At 56.6% G+C, this 25,275-nt stretch overlaps 1 protein-coding gene and 1 long non-coding RNA gene across 3 annotated transcripts in view; both read left to right on the top strand.

Annotated features, from left to right (window-relative positions):
- LOC126942416 (uncharacterized) overlaps window positions 1-25,275 on the top strand; it is a 183,158-nt gene that overhangs the window by 88,314 nt on the left and 69,569 nt on the right. The gene's annotated exons all lie outside the window — the stretch shown is intronic.
- On the top strand, window positions 1,561-25,138 carry CERS1 (ceramide synthase 1). 2 transcript variants are annotated; one of them, XM_050769730.1, is made up of 7 exons: window positions 1,561-1,895; window positions 4,159-4,318; window positions 12,654-12,834; window positions 17,413-17,574; window positions 18,331-18,478; window positions 18,681-18,790; window positions 25,000-25,138. In XM_050769730.1, exons 1-7 carry the CDS (start codon window positions 1,647-1,649, stop codon window positions 25,040-25,042), a joined length of 1,053 nt encoding a protein of 350 aa, XP_050625687.1. In that variant the 5' UTR covers window positions 1,561-1,646; the 3' UTR covers window positions 25,043-25,138. The 2 variants fall into 2 exon arrangements, with proteins under 2 accessions (XP_050625687.1, XP_050625688.1); XM_050769731.1 differs by lacking the exon at window positions 25,000-25,138 and adding an exon at window positions 19,567-19,756 and having other exon boundaries at window positions 1,562-1,895.

Below are 25,275 nucleotides of genomic sequence, written 5' to 3' on the forward strand. Positions count from 1 at the left end.
CGACAGAAGAGCCATGCTGGTACCTAGGGGAACAGCATTTCCGGGGGTGGGGGGGGAACAGCTAGTGCAAAGGCCCTGAGGCAGGACAGAGCTTGGCATGTTGGAAGAACAGCAAGAAAGCCCACAGATGGAGGGAAACAGGACGCTGTGAGGGCGGCCAGTGAGGACTTGGGCTTTCCCTGAGCAGGATGGGAGTCACGGAGGGCTGCAAACAGAGGAGGAACAGGCCCAACGTTGTCACAGCCTCCTTCTTGCCTCCATGGGGAGAGGAGGAAGCCAGGATACCTGACAGAACCCCGGAGGGTAGTGGTGGTTGGGGTTGGGGGCAAGGCTGTGCAGATGCAGAGAAGTAGCCAGATGCAGGGCCACCTGGATGTGTTGTAGAGGACTGGGTGTGGGGCAAAGGGAAGGTGTGTTCACCTGTGCCCCTGAAGGTCAGGTACAGGTGTGTGGGAGACAGCGCGGCTGCTGCAGGACTCATCCCTGCATCCTGCACCTTGAAGGCCAGGTGTGGGGACATCCTGGGGGCTAGGATTGCGGGGTGAGTGCAGCAGTGCCTGGGGAGGTGGCGGTCCTAACAGAGGTGACCCATATCTTCCTTGATGGCCTTCAGGGGCTTTGGGCACAGGGCCTTGTCAATGAACGGTGCATTGGAAAGTCACTTATGGTGGTCCCAATGATGTCATAGTCAATCCAGATTGGGAGTCTCTCCGGCATTGGCACCCACTCCTGCAGCCTCTCTGCAACTCCTGTATTAACCTGATGTTGGGGAGGCCCCTGGGGTTCCCCAGGGTCACAGAGCAGCAAGTGACCCTCAGAGAACCCCCTAATCTCAGCAACCCCCATTACACCTTTGTCTCAGTAGCCGGCTCTGCAGACCTCCAGAAGAAGATGCCTGGGAAGTGCCCAGGGTCCCCGCGTCCAGGCTGGAACCCCATTGTCAAGCTCCTGGTGTAGGGCAGAGGGCTGCGTCTCCACTAGGTGCGCTTCCCAGCGCCCTGGCGTGGGCCGTTTTCTTTTGAAGAATGAGAATGTTTCATTGAGGCTACGCCTCCTGAATGCAGGAAGGCCACGGGATGGTCCCAAGACTGTGCCAAGGCGTGCCAGGCCTCGGGTCCTTGAGGAGCAGCGAGGGCTCTGAGAACGGTGAGGTCCGAGCGGGCCGCGGCGATGGAGCGGGAGCGGCGTGGCGTGCTGGAGGGCCGGGAGGAGCAGGAGTCGCCGGCCGAGGGGACTGCCTGCTAGTGTCCCCCGTGCCCTCCGTCACGGGCACGGCGTGGTGGGGTGGGGGAGCCGGGGTCGCGTGGGGCAGGCATGGGGGCGCGACACGGCGGTGTGCGGAGTCTCTCGGGGTCCAGGTCAAACGGGCCCCCAGCCAGCTCCGGCCCCCGCCTCCCCGTGCCTCGGTTTTTCTGCTGGGAAACGGGCAGGGGCGCGGGCCCGCCTTCAGGGCGCCCCACGTCCCGGCTGGCCGCCCCCCAGCCGCGCCCCCAGCGGGGCGGAGCTTGCGCCGGTCCCGCCCCTCCGCCCTCCGCCCTCCCGCCCGCGCGCCCCCGGCCCAGCTACGGCGCGTGACGCGGGGCGCGCGGCTCCGGCGGCTACCGCGGGCTGGCGCAGGCGAGGGGGACGGCGGGCGAGCGGGCGGCATGGCGGCGGCGGAGCCCGTGGCGGGGCCGACGGGGCCCGAGCCCATGCCAAGCTACGCGCAGCTAGTGCGGCGCGGCTGGGGCAGCGCGCTGGCGGCGGCGCGGGGCTGCACGGACTGCGGCTGGGGGCTGGCGCGTCGCGGCCTGGCTGAGCACGCGCACCTGGCGCCGCCCGAGCTGCTGCTGCTGGCGCTCGGCGCTCTGGGCTGGACCGCGCTGCGCTCCGCGGCCACCGCGCGCCTCTTTCGGGTCAGTGTGGCGGGGGTCCGGGACGAGGGGACCCCGTACTGGGGGAAGCCGGGACCGGGGACCTCGGGCCGCCGGCGCGTTCCTTTCTTCCATTGCTGGCTGCTGCGGATGAAGGGGTCGCCGAAACGTGGGTGGGGGCCTCGGGCTGGAGAGGCCCAGGACGTTGAAGCTCCAGGACAGGGTCTCTCGGGCCGCCTCGCGCCCCCTTCAGTCAGTGCGGCGTGGGGGAACCGGGTGGATGCGGGGGTGTGGCCGGGCTGGGGTGAGTCTGGGACATGGGGGGCCCGAGACAGGTGGGATGTTTGAGACGTGAGGGACCGAGGCACGGCCCTTTCCGGTCAGTTTGGGACCAGGGGGCCCCGCGCAGTGGATGGCTCCGGCCACCAAGCGCTCTTTCCGGCAGGGCCGAGCCAGACACTGAGAAGACCAGGACCGGGAAAGGGAGGGCTCGGCGCACCGCGGCCTGCGCCATGCGCGTCCCTGCCATGCGGGCTGCGCCCTGGCCCTGAGCGACGTCCGCTGCCCGTTTTCTGCGGGGTCCGTGCGGCGGCGGGGCCGGCTTGGCCGCTGCAATCGGGAAGAGGCAGGAGCTGCCCGGTCGCTGCCTTGTGCCTGTCTGAGGTCAGCGCCACCCTCCGACCAGGGATGGCAAAGGCCTGGGCGATCTGGCCACTCCAGTGGTCGCTCCCTTGGAGCCCAGGGCTTCAGGGTTGGACTATGCTGCCTCCAAGAGGCGACAGCAGAATTCCCCAGTTTCTCCTGAGACCATCACCCCTCCTGGGGAGTGACCATGGTGGTGACATTGGCGCCTGATCCCTCTCCCTTCCCTGGGGAGGGGTCGCTGTGGCAGGAGCTGGTTGGAAGGTGTCTGGGCCTTTAGCTTGGCCTGGACACCCCCGTGGACCAGCTGGTGTCACCCCGCCCGTCTGGCTGGAGGGTTCAGGGACAGTGTGCCCAGCGCCAACAAAGGGGCCTTTCTCTGCTGGCCGGGAAGAGGCTGGCCCTTGTGAGGTCGAGGATGGGCTGTTGTCTGACTGCCACTCTCCCCACTCCCTTCCCCATATCACCCACATGGGGGAGAGACCCCAGCCACCCCCTTGCTGTGGAAGGGGGAGACAGGGCTGTCCAGGGCCCCTTCCTGGGTCCGCAGTGGTCTTTATCCTGCTTGTTGCCCCTGCCTTCTTCCCCATTTCCAGCTGGGAAACCCGAGGCCCAAGAGGGCATGCGGCCCCCCACCCCCATGGGACAGGAGGATGTGGCCGCTGGTAGACTACCAGGGCGGAGCCCGGGGGCCCTCCCCAGCTTGGGTGGGGTGCTCGCCCCATTTCGAGGTTCGCCCTTCCTCAAGAATGGGTGGAGGGGGCTGCCGGGTGCTCCAAAGCTCATCTTCTTGGCAGCAGCCTGGTTGCCAGGGGTTACCGGAGCGGGCTCCAGCTGTCTCCATGACAACTGCTGGGTGCTCTGGGCTCCGGCCCCCTCAGCCTCTGGGAAGGGGGCGGGACTTGTCCAGGGGCGGGGCTTGGCCGGGCAGCTCTGGAGCCCCGCCCGCAGGGAGCTTGACCCCCCCCTTACCCACCGGACTCCCTAACCCCTGCCTTGGAGCCAGCAGCTTCCTCTGCACTCCCTTTGCCCCCTCAGGGTCATAGCTCGCCTGTGACACCTTTTCCGCGTCCTGTCCCCTCTTTCTTCCTCCAGCCCCTCCTCCCCTTTCATCGTCCCCAAGTTCCCATGTCCCCACCACACCTTCCCCCAAGTCTCTCCCATCCCTCTAGACTCTGGTCTCTCCAAATTCCCCCACTGAGGGGGCGACTTCCTCACAAGTTCTTCCTCTCCCCTCTGTGTCGGTCCCATGGGGCTCCCTGTGTTTCCCAAGATGCCCCCATATAACCCTTCCATGTTCCCTTCATGGGTCACCCCCACCAGCCCGACTCCCTTGGGCTGACGCATCCATCTGTCTCCCTCACCGTAAGCCCAAGTGTCCCCCTCCCGGCCCTCAGAGCCCTCCTGCTCCCCTCCTCTCCCCTCGGAGCCTCCTCCCTCACTCCCCTCCCAGCACCGCCCCAGCCGGACAGCTGGGCACTAAGTTTAGCCTTGGCAGGTGCCTGTGGGCTCTGTTTATGCTCCAGGTGGCTGTGGGCATGGGGGACGGGCCTTCCCAGTGCTGCCCGGCCTGGGGAGTCCCTGGGCCTCAGTTTCCCCACCCTGGAGGAGTCGTCTCTGGCCCCCAGCACCAATGGCTGCCCGCCCGTCTTCTCCCCCATAGCCCCTGGCGAAGCGGTGCCGCCTCCAGCCCAGAGATGCCGCCAAGATGCCCGAGAGTGCTTGGAAGTTTCTCTTCTACCTGGGCAGCTGGAGCTACAGTGCCTACCTGCTGTTTGGCACCGACTACCCCTTCTTCCACGACCCACCATCTGTCTTCTACGGTAGGGGCCCTGAGGGGATGGCCGGGAGAGCTCTGCTTAAAACACAAAGTCACGAGGCAGTGACAGGTGCATGTGGTTCCAGCTACTCATGAGGCAGAAGCAGGAGGATCGCTGGAGCCCAGGAGTTGGAGGCCAAGGGAAGCTATGAGCACGCCACTGCACTCCAGCATGGGAGACAGAGTGAGGACCTGTCTCTTATCAAAAGAGAAAAAGAGGGCCGGGCGTAGTGGCTCACGCCTGTAATCCTAGCACTTTGGGAGGCCAAAGTGGGTGGATTACGAGGTCAGGAGATCGAGACCATCCTGACTGACACAGTGAAATTCCATCTCTACTAAAAATACAAAAAAAATTATCCGGGTGTGGTGGTGGGCGACTATAATCCCAGCTACTTGGGAGACTGAGGCAGGAGAATCGCTTGAACCCGGGAGGCGGAGGTTGCAATGAGCTGAGATCTTGCCACTGCACTCCAGCCTGGGTGACATTTCCAAAAAACAAAAAAAGATGATGAGAATGAGAAGTGGGCTGGGCTCACTGGCTCACACCTGTAATCCCAACACTTTGGGAGGCAGAGGTAGGAGGATTACTTGAGCACAGGAGTTCAAGAGCAGCTGGGGCAACATGGTGAGACCTCCATCTCTACAAAAAATTAGCCTGGCGTGGTGGGACACGTCTGTAGTACCAGCTACTTGGGAGGCTGAGGTGGGAGAATTGCTTGAACCCAGTAGGTGGAGGTTGCAGTGAGCTGAGATCATGCCACTGCACTCCAGCCTGGGCAACAGAGCGAGACCCTTTCTGGGGGAAAAAAAAAAGATGACAAGAAGTGGCTGTGTCCAATTGATTGGAATGGATGTGGCCTGAGTTCTGGGTGGGCTGGGCAGGGAGGTGACTGCGGCATGCTTTCTGTGACCTGTCCTGGCAGAGAATGCAGGGCAGGGTCGGCATCGCCACTGGGCAGGCTGATGGAGGAAACCCCATCTGTAATGGGGGCAGAGGGGGCTGCAGCTTCTCTGCCCTGTGAGGACCACCAGGGCTGTGGGCCAGGGACATACGGGATAGCTGTTTCCTGCCATGCGATGGCAACAGCCTAGAGGGCTCCTGGTGGCACAGAGCCCAGAGTGTACAGTGGATGTGCCACCTATGGGGCCACTTTTCCCATGCAACACCTTGATCGCCTAGAGGGGAGGTGTTAGCTGTTGCTCAGTTTTCCTTTTAGACGAGTGACCCATGATTGAACTCTCCTAACTTCTTTTTTTTCTGAGACAGTCTCACTCTGTCACCCAGGCTGGAGTGCAATGGCACGGTGTCGTCTCACTGCATCCTCCACCTCCCAGGTTCAAGGGATTCTCCTACCTCAGCCTCCTGAATAGCTGGGATTACAGGTGTGCACCACCACACTTGGCTAATTTTTGCATTTTTAGTAGAGACGAGGTTTCACCACGTTGGCCAGGCTGGTCTCAAACTCCTGACCTCAGGTGATCTGCCCACCTCGGCCTCTAAAAGTGTCGGGATTATAGGCATGAGCCACCATGCCCGGCCTCTCTTAACATTTCGCGCATGGAGTTGCCTCTAGCTGCTGCTGCTGCTTTTTTTTTTATTTTATTCAAACGGTCTTATTCTTTTGCTCAGGCTGGAGTACAGTGGCGCGATCACGGCTCACTGCAGCCTTGAGTTCCTGGGCTCAAGCAATCCTCCCACCTCAGCCTTCTGAGTAGCTGGGACCACAGGTGTGCACCACTACCCCCAGTGAATTTTTTTTGTATTTTTTGGTAGAGATGGGGTCTCACTAAGTTGGCCAGGCTGGTCTGGAACTCCTGGCCTCAAGCGGTCCACCCACCTCAGCTTCCCAAAGTGCTGGGATTACAGGCATGAGCCACCTCGCCCAGCCTTAGTTGCTTTTTTTTTTTTTTTTTTTTTTTTGAGACGGAGTCTTGCTCTGTCGCCCAGGCTGGAGTGCAGTGACTGGATCTCGGCTCACTGCAAGCCCCGCCTCCTGGGTTCATGCCATTCTCCTGCCTCAGCCTCCCGAGTAGCTGGGACTACAGGCGCCCGCCACCTCGCCCGGCTAGTTTTTTTGTATTTTTAGTAGAGACGGGGTTTCACCGTGTTCGCCAGGATGGTCTCGATCTCCTGACCTCGTGATCCGCCCGTCTCGGCCTCCCAAAGTGCTGGGATTACAGGCTTGAGCCACCGCGCCCGGCCGCCTTAGTTGCTTTTTGGAAGTGATACCCACAAGTTAGCTGATTATTTCCATGTTCATTTATTGAGCGCCTACTGTATGCCAGAGCTGAGACACAGCTAGGAATGGTCAGAGAAAGCCCTGTGCCCTCATGAAGCTGGCCGTGTGGCAGGGGCGACAGACAGTGAAGTACACAGTCTGTCAACATCAGTAAGTGTGGATGAGAAAACTTGCGCGGAGAGAAGAGGCAGTGTGCTGTGTTGGGGAGGTGGGGAGGGGCAGTTTTTAGCAGGGATGAGGTGGTCCCACTGAAGGGGACTGAGTGAGGGCCTGGAGGTGCCTGGGGCAGGCAGGAGCGGCAGGGACTTGTGTTCCGGTGAATGGAGGCCATGCCTTCCGGGCCTCGGAGGCCACCGCCAGGTTTTGTTACTTACCTGTGGGCTGGGAGCAGAGGAGGGATGTCACCCCGGGTTGGGCATCTACCCCAGGGGTCCAGGAGGGGGCTGACAGCAGGAGCTGGAGCCCGAAGGGACTCCCACCAGGATTGAGCTGAGGGGAGGGGATGGGAGCAAAGTGGCCAATTTTAGAAACGTTTAGAAGGCAGAGCTAATAGTATTTGCTGCCACCCTAGAGGTGGTGTGAAGGGAAGAGGGTGAGGATGATGCTAGGGTCTTGTGAGATGGGGGCTGACTGGGGAGACCAAGATTCTGGATTCGGGGATGGAGACAAGGCAGGGATTGCATTGAGTGACCCAACAGTAGGTGGGACACGAGTATGAAGAGGTGGGACAGGCCAGGCGCGGTGGTCACTCCTGGAATCCCAGCACTTTGAGAGGCCAAGGTGGGAGGATCACTTGAGCCCAGGAGTTCGAGACCAGCCTTGGGAATATAGTGAGACGCCATCTCTACAAAAAATAAAAAAATAAAATTAGCTGGTTATGGTGGCGCGTGCCTGTGGTCCCAGCTCCTGGGGATGCTGAGGCGGGAGGATTCCTTGAAGCTGGGAGGTCGAGGCTGCAGTGAGCCAAGATTGCACTACTACATTCCAGCCAGGGTGACAGAGTGAGGCCCTTTCTCAAAAAACAAAAGGAGGGAGAGGAGATTTGAGACCCCTGAACTAAGCCAGGACATCCCCCCTATCCTGTGGGGAGGTAAGTCTACAGGAGGGGTGGGGGGCCTCTGTTGGAAAGGTGGGCAACAGATCCAGCGAGGTGGCCAGGGGCGAAAGCTCAGGCTCGGATGTTTCTGGAGAGTCAGGATGCAGAGGATCAGGGCATTTCAGAGTTTCACCCAATTTTTCTTTTACTTTTTCTTTCTTTTTTTTTTGTGATGGAGTCTGGCTCTGTCGCCCAGGCTGGAGTACAGCGGCGCCATCTCGGCTCACTGCATGCTCCGCGTCCCGGGTTCACGCCATTCTCCTGCCTCAGCCTCCTGAGTAGCTGGGACTACAGGCACCTGCCACCTCGCCCGGCTAGTTTTTTGTTTTTTTGTTTTTTGTTTTTTTTTTTTGAGATGGAGTCTCGCTCTGTTGCCCAGGCTGGAGTGCAGTGGCACCATCTCAGCTCACTGCAACCTCCACCTCCTGGGTTCAAGCGATTCTCCTGCCTCAGCCTCCCGAGTAGCTGGGACTACAGGTGTGCATCACCATGTCTGGCTAATTTTTGTATTTTTAGTAGAGACGGGGTTTCACCATGTCGGCCAGGCTGGTCTTGAACTTCTGACCTCAAGTGATCCACCCACCTTGGCCTCCCAAAGTGCTGGGATTACAGGCGTGAGCCACCTCAGTTGGCCTGCATTTTTTATTGAGGTAAAATTTACATAACTTGAAATTAGGCATTTTAGCCTATCACAAAAAGACAAATACTATGTAATTCCACTTATATGAGGTTCCTAGAGTCATCCCACTCATAGAGACAGAAAGTGGGCTGGGGGCCTGCCAGGGGCTGGGGGAGGGGGATGGGGAGAGACTGTTTAATGGGGACAGAGTTTCTGTTGGGGAAGAGGAGATTGTTATGGAGATGACTGCTGGTGATGGTTGCACAACAATGTGTACTTAACAAATGGCTTAGATGATGAATTTTTGCCATATAAATCTGCCACATTTTTTTTTTTTTTTGAGACGGAGTTTCTCTCTTGTTGCCCAGGCTGGAGTGCAATGGCACGATCTCGGCTCACTGCAACCTCCGCCTTCCGGGTTTAAGCGATTCTCCTGCCTCAGCCTCCCGAGTAGCTGGGATTACAGGCAAGCGCCACCATGCCCAGCTAATTTTGTATTTTTAGTAGAGATGGGGTTTCTCCACGTTGGCTGGTCTTGAACTCACGACCTCAGGTGATCTGCCCACCTCGTCCTCCCAAAGTACTGGAATTACAGGCATGAGCCACTGTGCCCGGCCCACAATTTAAAAAAAAAATAACTATTTTATTTTAAGTATTTGTTTATTTTTCTTTGAAACAGAGTCTCGCTCTGTTGCCCAAGCTGGAGTACAATGGCACAATCTCAGCTCACTGCAACCTTCACCTCCTGGGTTCAAGTGATTCTCCTGCTTCAGCTTCCCGAGTAGCTGGGATTACAGGCATGCGCCACCACGCCCAGCTAATTTTTGTATTTTTAGTACAGACTGGGTTTTGCCATGTTGGCCAGGCTGGTCTCCAACTCCTGACCTCAGGTGATCCACCTGCCTCCGCCTCCCGGCCAAAAATTAACGATTTCAAAGCAAAGAGTTCATCAGATTTTAGTCCATTCACAGTGTTGTTCAACCACCTCCTCTGTCTAGTTCTGGAACATTATCATCCCCCACAAAAGGAAACCCCATCCCCATTAGCAGTCACTCACCAGTCCTCTACCCCAGCCCCTGGCAGCCACCAATCTGCTTCCTGTCTCTGTAGCTTTGCCTGTTCTGGGCATTTCAGATCACTGGAGTCTCACACTGTGTGACCTTTTGTGTTTGATTTCTCTTACTCGGCATCATGTTTTTGGGATTCACCCACATTGTAGCATGGATCAGTGCTTCGTTCTTTTTCATGGCTGCATAGTATTCCACTGTGTGGAGGTAACCTATCTATTCTTCATTCATCCATTGATGCACATTCGGGTTGTGTCTGCCTTTTGGTTGTGTGCTGCTGTGGACAGGGTATCTCTTTGAGTCCTTGTTTTCCATTCTCAACCCTAGTGGACTTGCTGGGTCCTAGTGACCGTTTGTGTGTACATGGCCATCAGGGCTGAGTGAGGATAGTGGACAAACAGTCACGGGGGCCAGGGATCGCTGGGGAGATGTGGGCAGGAGACAGCAGTGCCTGGACCGGGGTGGGGGTGGCACTGACCAAAGAGGGGACCCTGGATGGGGGTCCTAGCATAACTCGGCTGCAGAAGGGGTGAGGCTGAGATGAAAGTTGTCGCAGAGGCGGTTCATGGGGGCATCTGGAGGCAGCTGGGCTGCAGGGCAGGTCACCAAGGCAGGGGCCAGGAAGCCGCAGATGGAGGCTGGAGGGTCCGTCTTGGGGGTCTGCAGAAAGGGAGTGGCCAGAGAACAGGGAGCAACCCAGAGAGTTCCAGGTTGGTGTGGGCAGAGCACAGCATGGCTTCCCACTGTTTTTTTGTTGTTGTTGTTTGTTTGTTTTTTTGTTTTTTGAGACAGAGTCTGGCTATGTCTCCCAGGCTGGAGTGCAGTGGCAACATCTCAGCTCTCGCCACCATCTCTGCCTCCCTCCAGGCCTCAAGTGATCCTACCACCTCAGCCTCCCGAGTAGCTGGGACTACAGGCGCACAACGCCTCACCCGGCTCATTTTTATATATTTTTTTGCAGAGACAGCGTCTCGCCATGTTGTCCAGGCTGGTCTCGAACTCCTGGACTCAAGCAACTCTCCTGCCTTGGCCTCTCAAAGTGCTGGGATTACAGGCATGAGCCACCGTGCCTGTCCAGAGCATAGCCCTTGACTTTAGTGTCTGGCAGTCCTGGGGATGTGGCTGAGGAGAGGAGGAGGGGGACATGGTGGGGTGGGCTGGGATGTCCCCCATCACCTGAGTGTGGGGGTCAGGTGCACCAGGAAGCAGGAGGAGGGGAAGGTGAGGCAGGACCTGCTTGGTGGGAGACCCCGCGCTTGGCGGCATGGTGCGCCCGGGCACGGCAAGACTCCGTGGGCAGCCGCCTCTGTCAGGGCCGGGCATTTGCAGGGAGTGGGCCCAGATCACCCACAAGGCAGGGGCCTGTTAAGGTAAAGATGGGAAGGGGGCCGGGCGCGGTGGCTCATGCCTGTAATCCCAGCACTTTGGGAGGCCGAGGCGGGCAGATCACCTGAGGTCAGGAGTTCAAGACCAGCTTGGCCAACATGGTGAAACCCTATCTCTACAAAAAAAAAAAAAAAAAATTAGCCAGGCATGGTAGTGGGTGCCTATCATCCCAGATACTCTGGAGGCAGGAGAATCACTTGAACCGGGGATATGGAGGTTGGAGTGAGCCGAGACCCCACCACTGCACTCCAGCCTGGGCTACAGAGCAAGACTCCACCTCAAAAAAAAAAAAAAAAAAAAAAAAAAAGAGGAAAACAGGAAGGGGTGCTGGGCTGGGCGAGGTGGTGGGTGCCTATAATCCCATCACTTTGGGAGGCCAAGGCTGGAGGATTGCTTAAGCCCAGAAGTTCAAGACCAGCCTGGGAAACATGGCAAGATTCTGTCTGTACAAAAATTACAAAAGAAATAAATTATCCAGGCATGGTGATGGGTGCCTATGGTCCGAGCTACTACTCAGGAGGCTGAGGTGGGAGGATCATTTGAGTCCAGGCGGTCGAGGCTGCAGTGAGCTATGATCACACCACTGTACTCCAGCCTGGGTGACAGAGCAAGACCATCTATTTAAAAATATATATAAAATTTGGCCGGGCGCGGTGGCTCAAGCCTGTAATCCCAGCACTTTGGGAGGCCGAGACGGGCGGATCACGAGGTCAGGAGATCGAGACCATCCTGGCAAACACGGTGAAACCCCGTCTCTACTAAAATACAAAAAAAAATTAGCCAGGCGAGGTGGCGGGCGCCTGTACTCCCAGCTACTCGGGAGGCTGAGGCAGGAGAATGGCGTGAACCTGAGAGGCGGGGCTTGCAGTGAGCTGAGATCCGGCCACTGCACTCCAGCCGGGGCAACAGAGCCAGACTCTGTCTCAAAAAAAAAAAAAAATATATATATATATATATATATATATAAAATTTAAAATGTATATAATGATAATAATGTGTCTATAATAGTTCAGCATTTGTAGCAAATATGCTACTTAAAGCCAGAGAAATGGAAATCTGTGGGTATGCTGGGGCAGAAGAGAGAAAGGAACTTTCTGTCCTATCTGTACAATTTTTCTAGAAACACAAAACTCTTCCTAAAATAAAAATCCCTCCAGGCTGGGCGCAGTGGCTCACGCCTGTAATCCCAGCACTTTGGGAGGCCGAGGCGGGTGGATCACCTGAGGTCAGCAGTTCGGGTTCAGTCTGTCCAACATGGCGAAAGCCCGTCTCTACTAAAAATACAAAAAAATTAGCTGGGCGTGGTGTCCGGTGCTTGTAATCCCAGCTACTCTGGAGGCTGAGGCAGGAGAATCACTTGAACCTGGGAGGTGGAAGTTGCAGTGAGCTGAGATAGTGCCACTGCACTCCAGCCTAGTGACAGAACGAGACTCTGTCTCAAAAAACAACAACAAAAACAACAACAAAAAAATGGCCGTGCACGGTGGCTCACACCTGTAATCCCAGCACTTTGGGAGGCCGAGGCAGGTGAATCATGAGGTCAGGAGATCGAGACCATCCTAGCTAACACGGTGAAACCCCACCTCTAGTAAAAATACAAAAAATTAGCCAGGCTTGGTGGCATGCGCCTGTAGTCCCAGCTACTCAGGAGGCTGAGGCAGGAGAATCATTTGAATCCAGGACGTGGAGGTTGCAGGGAGCTGAGTTGAGATCGCGCAACTGCACTCCACTGCACTCCAGCCTGGATGACAGAGGGAGACTCCTTCTCAAAAAATAATAATAACAATAATTGGGAATGGAAAGCCAGCAGTCAGACACGCATGGTTACCCAGGTACTGGGAGGACACGTGTGGCTTGGAGGGTGTCACTGGGTCATGGTGGGGTTGTCTAGAGGCTTCTCAGGCCCTGACTGCGAGATTGGCTCTCCCCAGACTGGACGCCGGGCATGGCGGTGCCACGGGACATCGCAGCCGCCTACCTGCTCCAGGGAAGCTTCTATGGCCACTCCATCTACGCCACGCTGTACATGGACACCTGGCGCAAGGACTCGGTGGTCATGCTGCTCCATCACGTGGTCACTCTCATCCTCATCGTCTCCTCCTACGCCTTCCGGTAAGGACAGGATTGGGTGGCAGGGGGCCGAGGCACAGCCCACACAGTGCGGAGGCTGATGATGTTGCCGCAGGGCACAGAGGCGACCATGGAGGGGATCACATCAGGTCGGAGTGCTCAGGGGTCCGACGAGGGCACAGGCCAGAGGGAGGAAGGCCGAGGAGGGAATGTGGGCCTGGAGATTCCTGAGGGAGATTCCGCAGGGATGGAGTGAAACAGGCCCTTAGGCCGGGCGCGGTGGCTCAAGCCTGTAATCCCAGCACTTTGGGAGGCCGAGATGGGCGGATCACGAGGTCAGGAGATCGAGACCATGCTGGCTAACACGGTGAAACCCCGTCTCTACTAAAAAATACAAAAAATTAGCCGGGCGAGGTGGCGGGCGCCTGTGGTCCCAGCTACTCGGGAGGCTGAGGCGGGAGAATGGCGTGAACCCAGGAGGCGGAGCTTGCAGTGAGCTGAGATCCGGCCACTGCACTCCAGCCTGGGCAACAGAGCGAGACTCCGTCTCAAAAAAAAAAAAAAAAAAAAACAGAAACAGGCCCTGAGAGCCACAGCCACTCCACCCCACTCACCCACCCAGCTCCTCCGACGCTGCCCTTGACCAACCAGGTCACACACGCAGGAGTTTCTGAGCACCTACCATGCCCAAGCAATGGGGGCACGGCTGTGAACGCAACTGACGCACCCTGATGTTCCAGAGCCAACCACGGCCATCCCTGAGCCTTTCAGATGGAGTCTGTGCAAACCTCACCGTGCTGTGTGCATAAAATCCACCCCGGCTTCAAAGCCTTCATACACAAACAAGAGTGAAAGTATCTTATCCACCCTTTTATTTCTCTTTTTTTTTTTTTTTTTTTTTGAGACAAGGTCTCACTCTGTCACCCGGGCTGGAGTGCAGTGGCGTGACCATAGCTCACTTTAGCCTGGACCTCCTGGGCTCAAGTGATCCTCCCACCTCAGCCTCCTGAAGTGCAGGGATTACAGGCGTGCGCCACCACGCCTGGCCTTGTTATCTTGACTCCATATTGAAATGACAATAATTTGGATATGTTGAATTAATTGGAATCCTTTATTAAAATTAATATTACCTGTTCTTTTCCCTCTCTTGTTAAGTGTGGCTGATAGAAACTTTAAAATGAAATACACTGCTCATCTACTATTTCTATGGGACTAGCCGCCCTAACTGCGATAATGGAGTAGCCACGGCCCACAGATATAGAGCAACAAAGAGGCAGCCCTTTCAACTTTAATTAAACTTAAGTAAAACTCCAGGAGCAGGGACTCATGCTTGCAGTCCCCCAGCTACTTAGGAGGCTGAGGCAGGAGGATCGCTTGAACCCAGGAGTTTGAGTTCAACCTGGGCAACATAGGGAGACCCTGTCTCTAATAAATCAATTTTTAGGCCGGGTGCGGTGGCTCATGCCTGTAATCTCAGCATTTTGGGAGGCCGAGGCGAGCGGATCACGAGGTCAGGAGATTGAGACCATCCTGGCTAACACGGTGAAACCCCGTCTCTACTAAAAATACAAAAAATTAGCCGGGTGTGGTGGCGGGCGCCTGTGGTCCCAGCTACTCGGGAGGCTGAGGCAGGAGAATGGCATGAACCCGGGAGGCAGAGCTTACAGTGAGCCGAGATCGTGCCACTGCACTCCAGCCTGGGTGACAGAGCAAGACTCCATCTCAAAAAGAAATAAATTTTTAAAACTACTTTATTTTATTTATTTATTTACCTATTTTTTTGAGATAGGGTCTTGCTCTGTCACCCAGGCTGGAGTGCAGTGGCATGATATTAGTTCACTGCAACCTCCGGCTCCCAGGTTCAAGCAATCTTCCTGCCTCAGCCTCCCAAGCAGCTGGGATTACAGGTGTAAGACATCACACCCAGCTAATTATTGTATTTTTAGTAGAGACGGGGTTTTTTTTTTTTTTTTTTTTTTTTTTTTTTTTGAGATGGAGTCTCGCTCTGCCGCCCAGGCTGGAGTGCAGTGGCCGGATCTCAGCTCACTGCAAGCTCTGCCTCCCGGGTCCACGCCATTCTCCTGCCTCAGCCTGCCGAGTAGTTGGGACTACAGGCGCCCGCCACCGCGCCCGGCTAGTTTTTTGTATTTTTTTAGTAGAGACGGGGTTTCACCGTGTTAGCCAGATGGTCTCGATCTCCTGACCTCGTGATCCGCCCGTCTCGGCCTCCCAAAGTGCTGGGATTATAGGCTTGAGCCACCGCGCCCAGCCAAAGACGGGGTTTCACCACGTTGGCCAGGCTGGACTCGAACTCCTGACCTCAAGTGATCCACCTGCCTAGGCCTCCCAAAGTGCTGGGATTACAGGTGTGAGCCACCACGTCTGGTTAGTTTAAAAAATAATTTTTAAAAGCCCCCATTCCTTGGCCGGGCGCGGTGGCTCAAGCCTGTAATCCCAGCACTTTGGGAGGCCGAGGCGGGCGGATCACAAGGTCAGGAGATCGAGACCACAGTGAAACCCCGTCTCTACTAAAAATACAAAAAAAAAAAATTAGCCGGGCGCGGTGGCGGGCGCCTGTAGTCCCAGCTACTCAGGAGGCTGAGGCAGGAGAATGGCGGGAACCCGGGAGGCGGAGCTTGCAGTGAGCCGAGATCGCGCCACTGCACTCCAGCCTGGGCAACAGCGTGAGACTCCGTCTCAAAAAAAAAAAAAAAAAAAAAAAAAAGCCCCCATTCCATTCCTCAGCTATACAAGCCACAGTTCAAGGGCTCATTGGCTACAAGTGGCTGGTGGTTCCCATGTTGGACAATACAGGTTTAGAACATTCCCATAGTTCTAGAAACTTCTATCAGACAAGGCTCTCTAGAGGGCAGAGTCAGATGATAGAACCAAAAAAGGAAGGAAGGAACAGTTCATTTGAAGGTGATAAGAATTATGGAGAAAAGGCCAGGTACAGTGGCTCATGCCTGTAATCCCAGCACTTTGGGAGGCTGAGGTGGGCAGATCACCTGAGGTCAGGAGTTCGAGACCAACCTGGCCAACATGGTGAAACCCTGTCTCTGCTAAAAATAAAAAAATTAGCTGGGCATGGTGATGGGTGCCTGTAGTCCAAGCTACTCAAGAGGCTGAGGCGGGAGAATCGCTTCAACCCGGGAGGCGGAGGTGGCAGTGAGCCGAGATCTCACCACTGCATTCCAGCCTGGGTGACAGAGCGAGGCTGTGTCTCCAAAAAAAAATTGTGGCTGCAGATGTGTTAGGTGTAGGTGCGTTGGTCTGGGGGTGACAGATGAGCAGAGACTGAAAGGAGTGAAGGGAGGTGCTGAACGTCAGGCACTGCCATGCTGGGTCCTGGGGACAGCACGTGCAAAGGACCTGTGGCAGGAATCCCGGAGCTGTCAGGTGACAGAGCAAGGAACAGGGACTTGGTGAGAGACACTTCCCCGTGTCCAGGGTGAATCCAGTCCCCTCGGGCAGCGCATCCGTCAGGTGGAGACTCTGCAGAAGGACAGGGGATGGCCTTCGGGCTTATTAAGATCCTAATGGGGCTGGGCGCGGTTAGGCTCGAGCCTGTAATCCCACACTTTGGGAGGCCGAGGCGGGTAGATCACATGAGGTCAAGACTTCAAGACCAGCCTGACCAACATGGGGAAACCTCGTCTCTACTGAAAATACAAAATTAACTAGGTGTGCTGGTGCATACCTATAATTCCAGCTACGCGGGAGGCTGAGGCAGGAGAATGGCTTGAACCCGAGAGGCAGAGGTTGCAGTGAGCTGGGATTGCGCCATTGCACTCCAGCCTGGGTAACAAGAGCGAGACTCTGTCTCAAAAAAAAAAAAAAAGTTAAAAAAAAAAAAAAAAAGGATCCTAATGGGCTGGGGCAGAGGCCTTTCCTGCATCGACATCCAGACCTGGAAGTCTCACTGTGGTGGTGATGTCCAAAGTGAGGGACAAGCTCATAGAGGATCTGGACACAGAGTGGCCCAGGCCTGTGAGAGTTGGGGGTCACAGAGGGTCAAAGGTCACCAAGATGAGGAGGGGCCAGCAAGGAACTTCCAAGGCCAGGCACAGTGGCTCACGCCTGTAATCCCAGCACTTTGGGAGGCCAAGGTGGGAGGATCTCTTGAGCCCAGGAGTTTTAGGCCATTCTGGGCAACATAGCCAGACCCAGTCTCTACTAAAAATTAAAAAAATTAGCCGGGTGTGGTGTTGGTCTCCTGTAGTCCCAGCTCCTCCGGGGGCTGAGGTGGGAGGATCACTTGAGCCTAGGAGTTTGAGGCTGCAGTGAGCCAGATCACACCACTGCACCCCAGCCTGTGCCACAGAGCAAGACCCTGTCTCAAAAGAAAAACTTACACGGAGCCCCCTGGGCCACATGGGGACACTGAGGCAGGGAAGATGAGGGTCCGGTTGGGGGGTGCACAGCTAAGTGGGGTGCAGTGAGGAAAGGGCATCCTGGGAAGGGGAGATGGGCAGGGCAGGCGAGCCAGGAAAGGTGGCTTTGGAGAGGCCCATGGGGAGCCTGAGGTATAGCCCAGGGACTCTGTGCTGGGGGCCTTAGTGCAGAGTGGAGGTCCCCTAATGTGAGCCGCCCTCTCCTCTCTACCTGCTGCTCCCCCAGGTACCACAATGTGGGCATCCTTGTGCTCTTCCTGCACGATATCAGTGACGTGCAGCTTGAGTTCACCAAGCTCAACATTTACTTCAAGTCCCGCGGTGGCTCCTACCACCGGCTGCATGCCCTGGCAGCAGACCTGGGCTGCCTCAGCTTCGGCTTCAGCTGGTGAGTGGCAGGGAGCCCTGGGAAGGGAGGGAGGTGTGGCCTGGTGAGGTGGGTGTGGTCAGAAAGGGGGCGGGACCAGGCAGGGAAGGAGACAGGGCCCAGTGAGGTGGGTGTGGCATGGCAAGGGAGGGGCCTTGTGATTTGGGTGGGGCTGTGAAGGGGCGGGGCTATACAGGAAAGGAGTGGACAAGGGTGAGGCCAATTGGGCTAGGAGTGGGGCTGGGCAGAAAAAGGGATGAAGCCAGGTGAGATGGGTGGATCCAGGAACGGGAGGGGCCTGGTGAGGTGGGTTGGGCCAGGCATGGAAGGGGAGGAGCTAGACTAATACAGAGCAAGCCAGGGGTGGGGCCAAGCAGGGTTGGGGTAGGGCTAGGCAGAGAAAGAGGTAGCGCTTTGGTGTGGTGGGCAAGATGTGGCAGAGAAATGGGGGCACTGTGCAGGGAAGGAGGTAGGGGCTTGGTGCAGTGGGCTGGGCCTGGCAAAGAAGGGGAGGGACTGGGCAGGAAAGGAGGTGGGGCCTTGGTGAGGTGGGTGGGGCCTGGCAGGTAAGGGGAGGGATGGGGCAGGGAAGGAGGTGGGGCCTTGGCGAGGTGGGCAGGGCATGGCAGGGTAGGAGAAGGACAGAGCAGGAGTAGAGACAGGTGGGCAGAGGTGGGCAAGGATGGGGAAAGGGGACAAGGATGGGTCCAGGACGGGACAGGACAGGCATTGGGTGGTCTCCCTCCACCCACGGCCTCCCGATTCCTCCCACCGCAGGTTCTGGTTCCGCCTCTACTGGTTCCCGCTCAAGGTCCTGTACGCCACTTGTCACTGCAGTCTGCGCGCGGTGCCTGACATCCCCTTCTACTTCTTCTTCAATGCGCTCCTGCTGCTGCTCACCCTCATGAACCTCTACTGGTTCCTGGTGAGTCGTCCCCAGCCCTCCTCCACAGTGGCGGTCCCGTCCTTGTCCCCATCCCTGTCCCCTCCTCAGGCAGGTTCGGAGAGGGGCACGTTAGGTGGCAGACAACCTGTGTGGAGGGCCTGGGACAGGAGCACACGGCTGTCAGCAGGGCGGTGGCGAGGGAGGCTTCCTTCTCACCAGCACCTCCCCTCCCCTCTCGCAGTACATCGTGGCGTTTGCAGCCAAGGTGTTGACAGGCCAGGTGCGCGAGCTGAAGGACCTGCGGGAGTACGATGTGGCCGAGGCCCAAAGCCTGAAGCCCAGCAAAGCCGAGTGAGTGTGGAGGGGCCCGCACCCCGCGTTCCCTCCTTTAGTGTCGCCTGTCCGAGCATGCTCATGGGCAGGCCCCCAAGACCCAGCAGCAGATGAGGCCGACGCGGATGCTGCCCCCCAAGCCTACTCCAAAACAGAGACTGCAATAAAGACGTGGACAATGTGGCCACTACCCTGAAGGATAGGACAGTGAGGAAGGGGAGGGAGAGGCTGGGGAGGGGCAGGCAGGGTCTCAGCAGTGGGGACACTTGAGGGCCAGGCCTAGTGGCTGGTGTGGCTGCAGTGGACGAGCTGGGGCCCTGTGGGTGGTGAGGAGTAGCTGTTGGCCAGGCTGGACGACATCCTCCCACCCATGTCCCCACTGGAGCCGGTGGCAGTGGGGCTGGGGAGGAAGGAATGCCCAGGACCGCAGGGGGAGCCCAGGCTCCATCTGGGCTGAGACGTCCTGGCCTCCGAGTCTGGCAGGGGAGCCCACTGCCCAGCCAAACAGGAGCTGGGGCTGGGAGCTCGGACTCAGCCCAACCCAGGAGGGAGTCCTGGGGAAGGAGACAGCCCCAGGCCTGGGGCGGGCAGGCGGGCGCCTGGGCCAGGGATGAACGGAGGCCAAATTGGGTGACAAGCAGGGTCGGGGTGTGCAGTGTCTCATAGGCAATGTGAGGAGTGTTTGAGCAGGGGCCAGGACAGGAGGTTGTGGAAGGCTCTGGAAGGTGCCGACCAGCCAGGCCCTCTGATTTGGCCAGTGGGGGCCATCAGTGACCTGGGAACGATGGTTTCAGGGAAGCAGTGGCTCAGAGCTCCGTGACGTTTTTTGCAATGGGAGGTGCGAGATGCAGACATTTAACACATCCGGGGCTGTAGCCAGGCAGAGGAGCCTCAGACCCCCCACCCTGTTTGGAAGGGAGAACCCACCAGATTCGCCTTGGGTATAGATGAAACAGAAATAAAAGAATCAAAGATGACTCAAGACTTCAAGACTTTTGGCTCAAGCTGGTGTTGACTGAGTGGGACTGGGGCAGGGTCACATGGGATCTGGCAGATGCGGCATTAGGAGCCTCCTTTGGAGGGTGTTAGATTTACTGTCCTTTGAGCATGAGTCGAGAATTTTTTTTTTTTTTTTTTTTGAGATAAAGTCTCACTCTGTCGTCCAGGCTGGAGTGTGCAGTGGCACGATCTCGTCTCGCTGCAACCACTGCCTCCCCGACCCAAGAAGTGATCCTCCTGCCTCAGCCTCCCAAGTAGCTGGGACCACAGGCACGCACCACCATGCTGTGCTAAGTTTCGTATTTTTTACAGGGTTTCGCCATGTGGCTCAGGCTGGTCTCAAACACCTGGGCTCAAGCGATCCACATGCCTTAGCTTCCCAAAGCTGCTGTGATGACAGGCATGAGCCACTGCAGCCGGCCTGAGTCGGGAATTTTCCAGAGATCAGCAAGGTCTCCCCAAGGTGTCTTCCAAAGGTGGTGATGGCTGACCTCAAGTGATCCACCTGCCTCAGCCTTCCAAAGTGTTTGGATTACAAGCGTGAGCCACTGCACCCAGCCTGTTTCTTTCTTTTTCTTTTGTTTTTTTTTTTGTTGTTGTTTGTTTGTTTAGAGACAGGGTTCCACTCTGTCGCCCAGGCTCCCAGGCTGGAGTGCACTGGCTCATAGTTCACTGCAGCCTCAACCTCCTGGGCTCAAGTGATCCTCCCGCCTCAGCCTCCCAAGTAGCTGGAACCACAGGCACCCACATCACATCCAGCTAATTTTTAAATTTTTTTGTAGAGATGGGATCTCACTATGTTACCCAGTCTGATCTCAAACTCCTGGCCTCAAGCAATCCGCCCGCCTCAGCCTCCCGAAGTGCTGGCAGTACAGGCATGAGCCACTTTGCCTGGTTCCGAAAATTCAACTGGGATCGGAACTCCAGAAAACCAAGACTGAGAACCACTTTTAGATAACTCGGGAGGCATGAAGCAAATCAGAGAGCAATTAATTGGCTTGATCTCTTCCTCACCCCATCTCACCCCATTACTGCTTCTTGAGCAGCCTCACCGCCAGGATCCCCTCATCTGTACTCCCTCCTCTGAATTCCCTGTCCTCCTCATGGCCCTCATGGGATCCCTGGTGATGTGAGTAGCCAGTACCCTTCTCTCCTACACTGACACCCGTACCTTCCTGTGGTCACTCCCACGTCCTTGTCACGACTCAGCCCCTCTGTCCAAAGCCCCCACTGCCCTCTCAGGGGCTGCCAGGACCAGCCATCCATTGAGAGACTCTCACCTCTCTCTGACTCTGGTGACTTGCACCAAAGCTCTGTAAATCCCATTTTCACCTCTGCTGCACCTGCCACCCCCCTGCAGTGTCTAAAAAACTGGGCTGGGCATGGCAGCTCACACCTGTAATCCCAGCACTTTGGGAGGCTGAGGCTGGAGGATGGCTTGAACCCAGGAGGTTGAGGCTGCAGTGAGCCACAACTGCACCACTGCACCCCAGCTGCGGTAACAGAGCAAGACCCTGTCTCAAAAAATAAAAATAGAAAACTGAACTTCAGCCCCAATGTCTGGCCCATGTAGGAGAATCTTCCCTCCTGAGGGTTCCTGGACACCAGCTGTCCCCATCATCATCATCTCCTGCACTGCTAATCTGGCCAACATGTCCCCAAGAAAGCAGGAGTGGCCGGGTGAGGGCGTCCACATGCTGCTACAGTGAGCGACAGTCCCCCCCTCTCTGAGGCTAGGGATGTCCACCCAGCTTGCCTATTCAAGGACATTTCAACCCAGGAGAGAATGCGCTCTCTCTCTGCTCTTCTCCACCACTGGCCTCATCAGCCTGTTCCCCTCCCTTGTAACAGAATTCCTAGATCCTCCTGGGTGCTCCTCAAACCCAGCTGTACCCAGTCTTCCTCCCCCCATCCCAAGGCCACTCCTATCCAGCTCCCCTGTGGCTCTCTTGGTGCTAACCCCAAAGAGTCCCCTCCCCTTCTTCTTTTTTTTTTTTTTTTTGAGACGGAGTCTTGCTCTGTCACCCAGGCTGGAGTACAGTGGTGAGATCTTGACTCACTGCACTATTTTTGTAGAAATGGGGTCTCACTGTGTTGCCCAGGCTGATCTCGAACTCCTAGGGTCAGGTGATCCGCCTGGCTTGGCCTCCCAGAGTGCTGGGATTACAGGTGTGAGCCACTGTGCCTGGCCCTTGAAACCCTTTCTTTGCCCTACACTCCTGCTCTGCCTCTCTGGCCTCCTGGCTGGCCTCCTCTTCTGGGGCCGTTTCTCTGCCCACACTTCATCCACACCGACTCCCACATTTCTCTCCTACCCACAGAGCTCCCGAGTGCCATTCTCCATCTCCCGTGTTTGACATTTCCAGCATCTTCTAAAATATCCCAAATCGGCCCCCAGTTTCACCCCAGACTCCCTCTCTGGAACACCAGCATATCAGTGTTGACAGCAGTTTGGGGCAAAACACTTGCAAGACCTCAGGGGGCCCCGTCTCCTCTGTCTCCCTCTCCTCATCTACGAAGAAACATCTAGAAAGTGCCTGCATCATCCTTCTCTCTCTCTAACCTCCCTCTGACTCTCTTTTCCCCACAGTGGTGGATAGAAGCTGAAAGGTGTCAATCAAAGTAAGGCCATCTCGGCCGGGCATGGTGGCTCACGCCCGTAAGTCTCAGCACTTTGAGAGACTGAGGCAGACGAGTCACCTGAGGTCAGGAGTTTGAGACCAGCCTGGCCAACAAGGTGGAATCCCGTCTCTACTAAAAATTCAAAAATTGGCCGCGCGCGGTGGCTCAAGCCTGTAATCCCAGCACTTTGGGAGGCCGAGACGGGCGGATCACGAGGTCAGGAGATCGAGACCATCCTGGCTAACACGGTGAAACCCCGTCTCTACTAAAAAATACAAAAAACTAGCTGGGCAAGGTGGCGGGCGCCTGTAGTCCCAGCTACTCGGGAGGCTGAGGCAGGAGAATGGCCTAAACCTAGGAGGCGGAGCTTGCAGTGAGCTGAGAGATCCGGCCACTGCACTCCAGCCCGGGCGACAGAGCAAGACTCCGTCTCAAAAAAAAAAAAAAAAAAAAATTCAAAAATTGGCCAGGTGCGGTGCTCATGCCTGCAATCCCAGGCACTTTGGGAGGCCGAGGTGGGTGGATCACCTGAGGTCAGGAGTTCTAGAGCAGCCTGGCCAACATGGTAAAACCCCATCTCTACTAAAAATACAAAAATTAGCCAGGCGTGGTGGCAGGCGCCTGTAATCCCAGCTACTCGGGGGGCTGAGGGAGGAGAATCGCTTGAACCCAGGAGTCAAAGGTTGCAGTGAGCCGAGATTGCGCCATCGCACTCCAGCCTGGGGGACAAGAGCGAGACTTCGTCTCAAAAACAAAAAAAATTACCCCAGGCATGGTGGTGAATGCCTGTAGTCCAGCTACTTGGAAGGCTGAGGCAGGAGAATGGTGTGAACCTGGGAGGCGGAGGTTGCAGTGAGCCGAGATTGCACCACTACACTCCAGCCTGGGCGACAGAGCAAGACTGCATCTCAAAAAAAAAAAAAAAAAAAACCAAGAAAAAAACCAGAAAAGCTATCTCCCCCAAGGTGGGTACACCCCCACCCACACCCCAAAAGGCAAATACTGACAGCTGTTTCTGAGTGGGTAAAGAACACTTTGAAGCTTGTGCAGAAAAAACAAACAAGAAACAGCAGGAAAGCTCTGATAAAAAGGCCCAGGGCGGGGGCACCCATCACCAAGGATGCTAAACTTTACCATTAGAGGAATCTATACTCTGGGAGCTGAGTGGAGAAACTGACCTAAGATCTTAAAACCTTTGGCAAATACTAAAGACCATCCTGGAGAGCAGGAACGGAAAGCGTGGGGACCCTCTGGAAAACAGTGAGGGCGTGTCTTTGTTTCTCGTAAGCCTCAGAGCAAACCCCCACCTTGTACCTAAGGTGTCGATGCAGAAATGGAATCCCTGGAGTCATCCCAGAGCCAAAAGGAGAGAGTGTGTCATGGAGGTTTGTTTATGGGAAGAATCGAGAAGCCACAAGGGTGGATGAAGAAACACCACTCACGGTCTCAAGCATTGCAGGCAAAGTCAGAAGACAAGTGACAGATGGGAGGTCCAAGCAGGGCTTATCTCCTCTCAGATAAAGACCAACAGCCATCGATGGGGACAGCCAGTTGGCTGTGAAATGCATGCAGAGAAGCTGAGCTTCAGCCTAAGAGAAGAGCAAATGAAAGTGACAAAAGCCCTTTGGGAGGTGGAGGCGGGCTGACTGCTTGAGCCCAGGAGTTTGAGACCAGCCCGGGCAACATAACAACCTCACCTCTACAACACAGCGACCTCATCTCAACAAACAATAAAAATGTTACCTGGGGCCAGGCACTGTGGCTCACGCCTGTAATCCCAGCACTTTGGGAGGCCAAGGTGGGCAGATCACCTGAGGTCAGGAGTTCAAGACCAGCCTGGGTGATACAGTGAAATCCTCTCTACTAAAAATAAAAAATTAGCAGGCGCCACCACACTACTCGGGAGGCTGAGGCAGGAGACTCGCTTCAACCCAGTAAGCAGAGGTTCCAGTGAGCTGAGATTGTGCCACCACACTCCAGCCTGGGCAACAGAGCAAGATTCTGTCTCAAAAAAAAAAAAAAAAAAAGTGGGAGTGGTGGCGTGCCCCTGTAATCCCAGCTACTCTGGAGGCTGAGGTGGGAGGATCCATTGAGCCTTGGAGGTTGAAACTACAGCCAACTATGATAGTGCTACAGCTCTAGCTGGACCACAGAGTAAGACCCTGTCTCAAAAAAAAAAAAAAAAAAAAAAAAGGGAAGTAGGGGGACAGCAGATGCCAGCCAGGGCCACTGGAGCCAAAGACGAGCCTTCGTGGGGTGGGTGGCAGAGGAGAGGAGGATTGTGCAGGGTCCCACTGTGGAGGCGGTGGAGTGGTCAGGCCCAGGCTGGTGCGTGGCTTTTGCCCTGCAGCGGCCTGGAGAGGCAGGGAGGAGGGGAAGAGGAAGGTTTAACTGGGGAGAGGGAAGCAAGGAGGAAGTGCCAGGGTGACAGGAGGGACATACATGCCTACGGGGCAGGGTGAAGGAGAGGCAGGGTGAAGGCGAGGCCTGGGCCTGGCCGGGTAAGAGGAGCTGGGGGGTGTGAAACGGCCAGGGAAAAAGCAGGAAAGAGGGCCAGGCGGCCGCGTGGGGCTCCCAGGCTAACCTACGCTGGTTCTGGCCCCCAGGAAGCCACTGAGGAACGGCCTGGTGAAGGACAAGCGCTTCTGAATCCCTCGGCCCCGCCCCCGTGGACCCGGCCCCACCCCGAATACCCCGGCCACGCCCCCGTCCTTGGCGCCCCTCCACCCCCTCCAACTCCACGCCTCTAGGGCCGTGGCCACCTCCCCTGGGCCCCCGCCTCCTCATCCTGCCTTCATTCCCTGGCCACGCCCCCCCAGGACCCCTGCCCCTCCCGGGACACCGACCCCGCCCTCAGCCCACTGGTCCCGGGCCGCGGCGGA

Source organism: Macaca thibetana, chromosome 19 (assembly GCF_024542745.1).
Source record: "Macaca thibetana thibetana isolate TM-01 chromosome 19, ASM2454274v1, whole genome shotgun sequence".
NCBI classification, from domain to species: domain Eukaryota; kingdom Metazoa; phylum Chordata; class Mammalia; order Primates; family Cercopithecidae; genus Macaca; species Macaca thibetana.